Here is an 11,165-nt window from a genome sequence, read left to right as displayed (position 1 = left end):
TTGCAAAAACATACTATTCAGGGATATAATGTGTAATATGTGTGGTAACGGCTTCTTGATCCAAGGAGAGCTCTGACTGTCATTCTGGAGTCAAAAAGAAATGTTTTCCTAGTTTGTAACAAAATTGGAAAGCACTTCAATTTGGGTTTTCTGCCTTCTTTTAGATCAACAGCAAAAACAGATGTGGCTAAACATGATGGATGCAAGTCTTTTGTAACTATGTAATATGTGTGAACTGGAGACACAAATATAATCAATCAAAAACCCAAGACAAGTTAAAATAATTATATTTGTGTAAATAAACCCAAATTAAAAAAAAATGTGGCATACAGTGTAGACAAGGTAGCTCAATTTTTTTTTTTTATTCATGCAAGTCATTTTTAGACCATATGAGGATAAATTATATTGAATCGGCCTTCAAGACAAATATTACTATGATTTGGTCAATGATCCAGTTTTAAATAATGCACAAATGTATCTCTAACCACAAAAAAAAATCTCAACTAGTCTTGTATGGGCTAGTTTTTTTTAATAGTTCCAAAAACTACAAAGCTTTATTAATAACTGCATTTTTGTTAAAAGTTACATATGTCTACCCAATGCAGAAACTCAATCCAATAAACTCAATATGAAAAATGTATAGAATGTTAAATGGGAGCAATTATGTTTCTTTTCCCTCCATTTTAAAGTACAATTTATGTTTTTCATCTTATGTTAGAATGTTTTTGTGACAGATAAAACAAACAAAACTTGGATTCATAGTGCCCATGCCAATTTATTGTTAATTCATATATATTTTTCTCATTTTCATTACTTTTCTCCAGCTTTATACAAGCTGAATCATTTTACCAAGTTAGTCGCAATGCATCTATTCACTACAGATATGTTATACTTTTTGAGACAAAACGTGGTTTCTTTGTAGTGAATGTGGAAACAGATAAAATAAATACAGCTGGAATTGTGTTACCTTTCTTAGATGTGTTGTGAGGTTATCAAAGATACACTATGATTAACATACTACAGTGTTTCAGTTTGTATCCAGATGAAGAAAAATAACGAGAATAAATAGGTGCATGAAGTAATCTCAATTTTGTTTGCTTGTCACAAAAAAAACCCCAACAAAACACCTAAAGTGTAAGAAGGAAAACAAACTGAACTTTGATTTAATTTTGGATAACGAAAGGTAAATAACTCCTATTACAAAACATAATTTATTACGCGTTTATTTTCTTTTTCCATTCTGCATGGTATTCAGTAAGAATGTTGATGTGAGTTTCTGTTTTGATTGGGCATGTGCGACATTTAACAATACAATTATTAATCAACTTTTCTGATTTTGTGCAAATAAAAATATATACATATACATATATATTATATAATATATACAGATATGTATATATCCATACAAGGCTAGATGAGATTATTTTGGGGTTTCATTCTAAGTAATTAGGCCCCATTAAATGGAATTAGGAACATGGACATTTTCCATTTAACTCTTAGCAGGTGATTTCCACACACATATCTGCTTGATTTAAGTGCACCATTGTGCTGTGATTTTATCTGATTTACTGTATTAAGAGACTTAACACACTGCAAACCCTTAATTACTATTAACAAAAAGGAACTGCAGCAAAATCATGCCAGTGTCAAATCTTTCAGTATAACATAGAAAAGTTATTGGTCCATAGCCAGAAAGAAAAAAAGATCTAGATTTTTAACAGGCTGTTACAAAATTAGGGAAGAGAGAACATAGTGTGGAAAGCAGATCAGTAAAGACTCCAAGAATGGCTTGATGAACTATCACTTCCATGCTGCTTTCCACACATACACATTCAGTCCATCTTTTCTTTCTGCACCAGCTTTGGTGTATCAACAAAGTCTTTTCCATTGAACAGGATGATAGCACCTGTTCCAATACTTGCAAAACCCCAAAAAAGTACATAGGCCAATGTCTCAGTCCAGGTGTCACCTGAAAAACAAAAATATATTTTTCTTATTTGTAATTTTACATTGCCCTGTCTTGCTACATAAATACAAATGTATCCCCCTCCCTGAAAAAAAACAAAAAAACAACAACATAAAAACAAAGAAGTACAGCACACACTACTTACCAGCCATAAGCAGGCAAATAATGCACATCGAAAAGGCAACCACCATAATGATTGGTAACTGTAATAAAAAATAAAGTCTTTGTTATGGTGACTTAACCATTTACTTCCTGTGGAAATGTTTATGGAATGGAACAAATTTTTATGAAAATGCTTAAAACAAAAACAAATTCAGCCTGCAGTGAGCAAATTGCAAAAAAGAAAAAGAAAAAAAGAAAAATGCCATTACTGATGTAATAGCCAATTGAGATCAGTCACCTGAAAAATACTAAAATATAAGCTTAACATATTGTAACATAAGCATGTTTGCGGTCCATTTTCTGTAGTCTGGTAGGGGTAAGGAGTCTGCGGTACATAATTTTAAATTGTAATTCTTGATTATTCAAACAACGAGAAACCTTCCCAATTTGTACCCATTTATCTAAATCTGTTGCAATTCCCAAGTCTTTGTTTCATGTGGACTGAGCTGTGTTATGTTTTCAGGTTCTATTGCTTGTAAGAAATTTTGTAAAAAAAAAAATAAAAAATCTGTTTTACTAGAGGAATGCAGATTTCTGTTTAGAATGCTCCCAATATATTAGATTTTTTTTGGTTAGTAGGATGTCATCTAAAAAGGATTCTGGATAAGTACGTGTTAGTACGATGTCGACTGCATATAGCTGGCCTTACTTTCTGAATTGCTAAGAGAGATGCCTGTGATTTCGATATTATTGCTAATTCTAGCTGTCAGTGGCTCAAGTGTCTTAATATAGAGCAGGGGGCCAAAAGGGAATCCCTGTCTAGTTCCATTCCTCACACTGAACAAGTGTGGACTAAAACCCTGCCCTATTATCTGTGTAGAGGGATGAGAATATAGGGATATTATTAATTATATTGTCAAAGTTAAATATTTAAAGAGTTGCTTCTAAAAAAAGTCCAATCCACCAGATCAAATGCATTTTCCGCATCAAAGGAATTTAATTTTCTAAAGAAAAATCTATTATGTTAATGATCTTCATAGTATTTACATAAGGTTTACGGCCTCCTAACAAACCCTACCTGATCTTTATGGATCAGATGGGGGATAATACCTTTTATCCTTGTTGCTAAAATAATTGAGAAGATCTTTATGTCACTGTTGATAAGGGAGATATGTTTATAATTAGAAACTATTTTATATCTTTCCCTTGTTTATGTATAGGAATATTTGCAGCTCGAAACATTTTCTAAGATGTCATTATATACATTAGATAAGTGAGGTGGAATGTATTGAGAATTTTTTTTTTTAATAAAATTAATTTGAAAAGCCATCTGGACCTGGTGACTTGTTCTTTTTAATTTCTGGATAGCTTGTTTTACTTAAAAAATTTCAAGTAAAGAATCCTTCTGATTTGATTCAGAAGGAATCTTTACAAATACCACTTGAAATTAGTGCTTGTATTCCAGATCTTTTTAAATGCTCCATCATTTGAGTATCATTTTTCTCCCTTGAGAAAGGTTGTATATAGAAAAATAATATTCTCTTAATGCAGAAGCGATTTGATCGAGGGATTTGCATGATTTATTATTTCTTGAAATTTCAAATATTCTGTCTTATAATTTGGTTAGAAATAAATTCAAGCAGTTCTTGTTTGCTTTAATATTCACACTATCTCTAATATAATTCCTCATTTGGTCTATTTCATTAATTCATTCTTGATTTTTAACTTTAAATTAATCCAATTTCATGTATAGGTCTGCTAGGGATTGGTAGTTTTTTGTCCTTATCTGTGCCTCAACTTTAATTAACCGCCCCTGATTACACATTTAAATGTAGTTTACATTACCTAAGCTTACTTCCCCATTTAAATTATCTTCATAGAAACAAAGATAATAACATAGAATTAAGACCTTGAACATTGAAAGTGCTTTTCTTAATCCAATCTTCATGTAGGATTCCAAATTAACTCTCTGAGCTGAAAGGGCTCACAAAGACGGCCATGCATACAAAAAACAAAACATATCATATAAGGCAAGCATGTCAAACTCACGGCCCACAAGGGCCATCTTTGTGGCCCGGCGGGCCGCGAGTACATGCTGGTGTTGTAGCAGAGTAGGCACCTGCTTTCCCCACATTGCAGGTGCCTACTCTGCTAACACTTACCCGGCCGGGGAGGAGGGCCAGTGAGGGAGCTCAGTGTTCCTGCTCCTCACTGCTCCCTCGCGCGTGCCATCTGCAGTGAAGCCGTGCACCGGAATATGACGTTATATTCCGACACCCGGCATCACTAAACCGCGCGAGGGAGCAGGTAGAAGGACCCCAGGGAGATGCCCCCCATCAGCTCCAAAAGGTAGGGAGCAATAAAGTAAAGTATGTGTGTGAGTGTGAGAGTGTGTCTGTCTGTGAGTATGTGTGCATCTGTCTGAGTGCGTGTGTCTGTCAGTGTTTCTGTCTGTAAGTGTTTCTGTCTGTCAGTGTTTCTGTCTGTCAGCGAGTATGTGTGTGTGTGTGTCAGCATGTATGTGTGTGTCTGTCTGTCAGCGAGTATGTGTGTGTCTGTCTGTCAGCGAGTGTGTGTGTCGGTGTGTGTGTCAGCGAGTATGTGTGTATGTGTCAGCAAATATGTATGTGTGTGTCAGCAAGTATGTGCGTGTCTGTATGTGTGCGTGTCTGTATGTGTGCGTGTGAGTGTGTCTCTGTCTGTATGTGTCTGTCTGTATGTGTGTGTGCGTCTGTCAGCGAGTATGTGTGTATGTGTGTGCATCTGTTAGCGAGTATGTGTCTGTGTGTCTGTCAGCCAGTATCTGTGTGTCTGTCAGCGAGTGTGTGTGTGTGTGTGTCAGAGAGTATGTGTGTGTGTGTGTCAGTAAGTATGTGTGTGTGTGTCAGCAAGTATGTGTGCGTGTCTGAGTGTGTCTGTATGTGTGTGTGTCTGTGTCAGCGAGTATGTGTGTGTGTGTGTGTCTGTCAGTGTGTGTGTCTGTCAGTGAGTATGTGTGTGTGTGTCTGTCAGTGAGTATGTGTCTCTGTCTGTCAGTGAGTATGTGTGTCTGTCTGTCAGTGAGTATGTGTGTGTCTGTCTGTCAGTGAGTATGTGTGTGTCTGTCTGTCAGTGAGTATGTGTGTGTCTGTCTGTCAGTGAGTATGCGTGTGTCTGTCTGTCAGTGAGTATGCGTGTGTCTGTCTGTCAGTGAGTATGCGTGTGTCTGTCTGTCAGTGAGTATGCGTGTGTCTGTCAGTGAGTATGCGTGTGTCTGTCAGTCAGTGAGTATGTGTGTGTGTGTCAGTCAGTGAGTATGTGTGTGTGTGTGTGTGTGTGTCAGTCAGTGAGTATGTGTGTGTGTCTGTCAGTCAGTGAGTATGTGTGTGTGTCTGTCAGTCAGTGAGTATGTGTGTGTGTCTGTCAGTCAGTGAGTGTGTGTGTGTCTGTCAGTCAGTGAGTGTGTGTGTGTCTGTCAGTCAGTGAGTATGTGTGTCTGTCTGTCAGTGAGTATGTGTGTCTGTCTGTGAGTGAATATGTGTTTGTCTGCCTGACAGTGAATATGTGTTTGTCTGTCTGTGAGTGAATATGTGTGTCTGCCTGACAGTGAATATGTGTTTGTCTGCCTGTCAGTGAATATGTGTTTGTCTGCCTGTCAGTGAATATGTGTTTGTCTGCCTGTCAGTGAATATGTGTTTGTCTGCCTGTCAGTGAATATGTGTGTGTCTGTCTGTCAGTGAATATGTGTGTGTGTGTCAGCAGGAGGATCATATTTGGCACAGGGTGGTAGAGGGGAGTGCTGTGGTTTAGTAGAGGGGGGGCTGGGATTTAGTAGATGGGGTGCTGTGGTTTAGTAGAAGGGGATGCTGTGGTTTTTTTTATACTGTACTTTTTAAAATAAAACCTAAGTTTCTATGAAAATGTAAGTTTTTTTTTTTTGCGGCCCACATAAATCTTAAACCTTGTTTATGTGGCCCATGCCATACTTTGACATGCTTGATATAAGGGATAACTACTTATCCCTTCTAGACTTAATGTATAAAATAAACTCACTACGAACCACTACCAATTACTAGTGAATGTGTGTAGGGGATGCAGAATGCATGTGTAGGCAATGTAGTGTTGGAATGGGGCTTTTTATGTGTGGGTAGAGGTCCGATAGGGCTTTGTGGAAGCATTTTTTCTCTTACTACTATACATTTTTTTACAATATAGTATTGTTACCTTGGGCCCTGGAGTGGGGCATGCCTATCCCTGATGGTCCAGTGAGGAGCGCTTTTGGTGTACATCTAATGCTGATGCAAGCCTGGCAAAACTCTTGTGAGCCCCTCGACAAATCGTATCACTGCGTTGCAGCAATGCTCTGAATAGTCCAGAGATGCGAGAGTCATTACACCAGGTCTGCGCCCCACAGAGGGTGAAACCAAAAGCTCTCTCTAAGCCCCCTTCCTCCCCTTTGATGCACTCCCTGCCTGTTATGCACTTTAAGTCTTAGCCTCTTCCAGCCGAAATTCATAAAGATGGCTGGGCAGAGGAAGCAGCAGAAAACTAGAGATTTGGCTGAAGGACTCGGGGCTAAAGAACAGTCAGAAGGGCAGAGAGGGTGACATCTGGTGCAGTCCACACTCCCCTGGTGATGCCACTGGGTGGGGCTCTGCCCCACCTGTGTCTGTGAACCAGCCTTCACTGCTCATATTATGTTATTATGTTCATCTGCTTCTGCCGATTCTGAATGAAAACTAAAAAGCACTTAAACAAAAAATGGAAAAACAAAACAAATAAAAAACCACCACCCCCAACCAAAAAGAAACAAACATGGATAAACAAAATAAATTTAAGTTGGTTAAGACATACAAGGCTTTTTTTCTTATACCAGACAATACAGAATTTTTGCTACTACCGTAAACATTGCTCTTAACATATATTTCTATACATTGACTACTCTCTTAGTATTAAAAACATATAAACACAACTTAGTACAAAACTACATAAATGATTATACCACAGAAAACAAAATACAGAAAATGAAATGTGAATCTGATATTACATACCGCAAGAAATTTCCAATCTGCTTGCACATTTAAAGGACTTGTAGAGTAGCCTTCTTCAACTGAATAGTTTCCAAGGAATAAATCAATTGAATCCTTACAACAACAAAAAATGAAATTAATAATCAGTTTTAGAGATAACATACTTTTTGGTCAAAACAATCCAAGTCCATGGCAAAACAGGGCATTGTCTAAGCAATGCATAGAAAGTACAGGAAAATCAATTTGTAAATTATGAGACGTCTGTAATAAATGTGGCTCCGTTATAAACATAATGTAATAGCAGTACATTTTAATAATTTAAAGTATAAAAATACAAAATTATAAGCCTGTATGGTGAATGAAAGGGGCTATGAGTTTTCCGAATTCTTTTAATTGGCGCTGATTTTTTATGTCTATTGCTTGAATTGCAAGCACTTGCATTTATCTTCTTTTAAATTATTATTATTATTTTTTTTTTTAATTCTTTATTTTATTTGTGCATAGTGGGAACAAACGTTTGCACTGCCACAACAGCTGGTGCAGACAAATACGTAAACGTCTGAGAACATTGGCATGGCATCAAAAACAGTGCACATTTTTGTTTTTTGAGAGTCAAGGCATAGAATAAGTTGAGTGTGGAGCAGGCTGATACTAAAGAGAGATGCCACATAATTACAATGGTAAGCAGATGAATACAGGATAGGTTTAACTAGTGCTTGGGGAAATTATACTGATGTGTCTGCTGTGGTTTCCACCGTAGGAGTGCATTAAAGTAGCCTGCAATATGAATAATAGTGAGACAGGGTTCAATACATAGATGAACGACGTTGGCTTAACATAGTGACTATGTGATACCTCAAAGGGAAACATGCTGTTGAGAACCCCGTTATATTAATGGGCTTGCATTGGGTGTATATAAACAAGACAATACTGGGCTTGCATTGGGTGTATATAAACAAGCTTACTGGCTACATTGCCATACTGGCTACATTGCCATAATGGGCTTGCATTGGGTGTATATAAACAAGCTTACTGGCTACATTGCCATATTTGGCATTAAAATAATAAAATGCATGTGAATTAAGCAAACCAGGAAAAGTACAACAGGAGGAGTTCAACAGTCCACTGGTACCTGCTTCACTCTGCTACGGCTGAGGTGAGTAAGGCTGGTACATGAGTAGTCGGGTGAGGAGCACCTCAGTTAACGATTTAAATAATTTGCAAAACAAAAAGAAACAGAGTCCTCGGCAGTCCAGTAGTAATCGTGACAACCTTGTAGGTAGGAGCGACAGGCGTCCCGGTGAAGTGTAAGGTAGGTATGGGACACATGCAGCCAGTCCGCCTTAGGCCCTCAACCCACGCCAGTCCTCGAGGCTCGCCGCCCGGCAGCAAGAATCCGCTTGGCAATATGTTGTGGCCAGTCGTTCTCGACGGGGTGTCGCGGGAGGCATTGGAACCGGGCAGGCTTGCTGGTGTGAAGCTGTGCCGTTTTCCAAATAGCTGTGTGGGTCTTCATTTGTGGGGTTGTGCTTTGGTGGCTGGAAGGTTCAGGTTCCTCTGAGTGGGGAATGTGTCGGGCGGGTTCGATTGTCTCGGTCTGATAGCCGTGGGACTGGCTGCTAGCGTCGGAGGGATATGTCGTCCGCTCTCGCCGCTTCGGTCCCCAATTCTGTTTCTGACCCGAGACCGCTCTGGTGGCTGGAGGTAGGTATCTGCCTAATTGGCGCCGGGTCGCTGGTCGTATCCATGCCGCCAGTGCACATATCGCTAAGTGGAGGGACCGGCCTCTGATATGGAGTTTAGTCCATAGGTGATTGCTGAGCCGGTCAAGAAATTCCCAAATGCGTTCAGGTGGCTTGGTGAGGGGGCATTTTGGCGCTGATCGTGCTTGAGCCGCCATTTTGGCTGGACCCCTGTAGACCTGTTTAGCTGCTTGTCTCATCGCTTGTTAAAGCTGTGTAGGGGGGGTAATCGTCCCCAGCGAGAGGGGGTCCAGAGGGGGGGGTAGCAGGGCAGTCGTCAGGTTTCGCTTGGGAGCAGGTCCTATGCCGGGGGATCGTCCGCCTCCCCCAGGCCTCGGGCTCCGCTCCAGTTTAGGCTGTATGGTCGGTTCTTGTGCTCGCAGTGTGTAGCGGTGCAAGTTGGGTGTCATTCTGTTTCTCGTAAGGTCCTGCACCGTTTTTTGGGTCCCGTGTGGTGCTGGATTTGTTAATTTAGCCGGAATTGTCATGTTTCTGCCTGTTGTTGCTGGAGCTCTCATAGAGCATGTCCTGCCATGTTGGCTGTCAGGCCACGCCCCGGAATAAGGCTACATTAATTTTATCCTTCCTTCAAGCAATATCAATCTAATGGATACCCCTCCACCGAAAAACTTACTTGTCTAAATCCATCAGAAAAATTATTCTTGTAATAACGTATAAGAGAGTTCCATCCGTCCATTACAAGTCCCCACTGTGTTCGCTTTCCAGTCCTGGATTTAAAAAATAAAAAAATAAAGAGTTAAACAAATTTTTTTTCTAACCCCCACTTATCATTAGTTCTAACAATTGGCGGAGCTACTGTAGTGAAGGCTCTGGTGCAAAAATGTTTTGCCATCTATGGATCTACCATTTTCCCATCCTTGCAGGGTTCTATTTGTGAGCAGTGTGTGTTTCTGAGTAAAGGTGTACTTTTGTATGATGTTTGTGTATTTGTGTATAATGCTTAGGTTTATATGCAATGGCGTATTTGTGTGTACTACTGGTGTTTGAATGCAGGGGGGTATGTTTGTGTGTAATATTAGAGTTTGCCTGCAGGAGCATATTCACATATAGACATACATTGTGACACACTGACACAGATTGCCACACAGAAATCACTTTTGTGTGATAAATTAACCCCTTCCAGGCAATTTCAAAACATGTTTGAAATTTTTAGGTTGGTTTTATATATTTACTTTGAATCAACCTGGGTCATAATTGAGACTAGTATGGATACATCTATCAAGGCATATGGAACAGTTTATTATTACGTTTGTAAACATGCTTCTATAGACTCATGGTCAACAAAGTCCAATTATTGTTTTTTCTTTCATTTATATTGGAGATTGATCGTATTTCTATATTGATGTTCTTTGTTAATAGTGCAAAAGAGAGATTGAGATTTTTCCGTTGAGAATAATGTTGCTGATAATGTTGTAACATATATATTAAGATACAAAGAATAGTTGCTACTGTTTACTTTTATAGCAATTATATTATCAGACAGAAGAAGTTAGAATTTATTTTCATTGTGAAATAATCCCAAGGGGAAAACAGTGGAAGATATATAATTGATCTCTGAAATGTAGTACAGAATAGTAATCATATCTAGTTTATTATTCATGTTTGAAATAGATGTTCATGCTCTTTGTTAAAGGGACACTACAGGCACCCAAACCACTTCTGCCCATTGGAGTCGTCTGGGTGCCAACTCCCACTACCCTTAACCCTGCAAGTGTAATTATTGCAGCTTTTATAAACTATCAGACAGCCACTAGAGGGACTTCCATGGTCTTAGAAGATGAAGTGTGTTAAGCGACGCTGGACGTCCTCATGCTAGGTCCTCCAGCGTTGCCGAAAGCCCCATAGAACGCACGTCAAGGGGCCCTTTTAGTACTAGTCTGATGATCTCATGTTAGCACACGGATGCTTTTAATTATTCACTTAATCACTTAGCGTTTTTGCTAAATTTTCTTAGGGATTATGGAATAATAGTAACCAGCAGGACTAGCAATAGGTGCCCTTGAAGGCACTGGAGGGAAGTTGTTAAGCTTACAGTAGCTTCTGAATCCTGATTATTATCTTTTTACTATCTTGGAATGTGGGACTTTATTTAGGTGCCCTTCAAGGCACGGGAGTATTATCCTAGCCTACCCAACATCTAGTGTGTCAATAGAAAGAGATAACGTAGCAAAGAAATGCTTCATAGTATTTAACACAGCATTATCCTTTCTTTTTTGCAATCAGAAAGCCACCAAGCGTGGGACCAATTTAAGAAATTACTGGTGAATCACTTTAACGAACCTGATATCAAGAGTGGTAATAGTGATAGACGCCGGCTTAGGCACA

The 11,165-nt window shown here is 39.1% G+C and overlaps 1 protein-coding gene across 2 annotated transcripts in view; it reads right to left on the bottom strand.

The window, feature by feature from the left end:
- Positions 1–271: 271 nt before the first annotated feature.
- Positions 272–11,165, bottom strand: part of SACM1L (SAC1 like phosphatidylinositide phosphatase) — a 207,886-nt gene continuing 196,992 nt past the window's right edge. For both annotated transcript variants that reach the window (XM_063452016.1, XM_063452017.1), the window contains 4 exons: positions 9,454–9,547; positions 7,099–7,191; positions 2,112–2,169; positions 272–1,969 (listed from right to left, as the gene is read on the bottom strand). In XM_063452016.1, coding sequence (XP_063308086.1) covers positions 1,833–1,969; positions 2,112–2,169; positions 7,099–7,191; positions 9,454–9,547 — 382 coding nt within the window. In that variant the 3' untranslated portion in view covers positions 272–1,832. The remainder of the gene's footprint in view (positions 1,970–2,111; positions 2,170–7,098; positions 7,192–9,453; positions 9,548–11,165) is intronic.

Source organism: Pelobates fuscus, chromosome 4, assembly GCF_036172605.1.
Source record: "Pelobates fuscus isolate aPelFus1 chromosome 4, aPelFus1.pri, whole genome shotgun sequence".
NCBI lineage: Eukaryota > Metazoa > Chordata > Amphibia > Anura > Pelobatidae > Pelobates > Pelobates fuscus.
The sequence above is the reverse complement of the archived record's forward strand: the minus strand, read 5'-3'. Positions and strand labels throughout refer to the sequence as shown.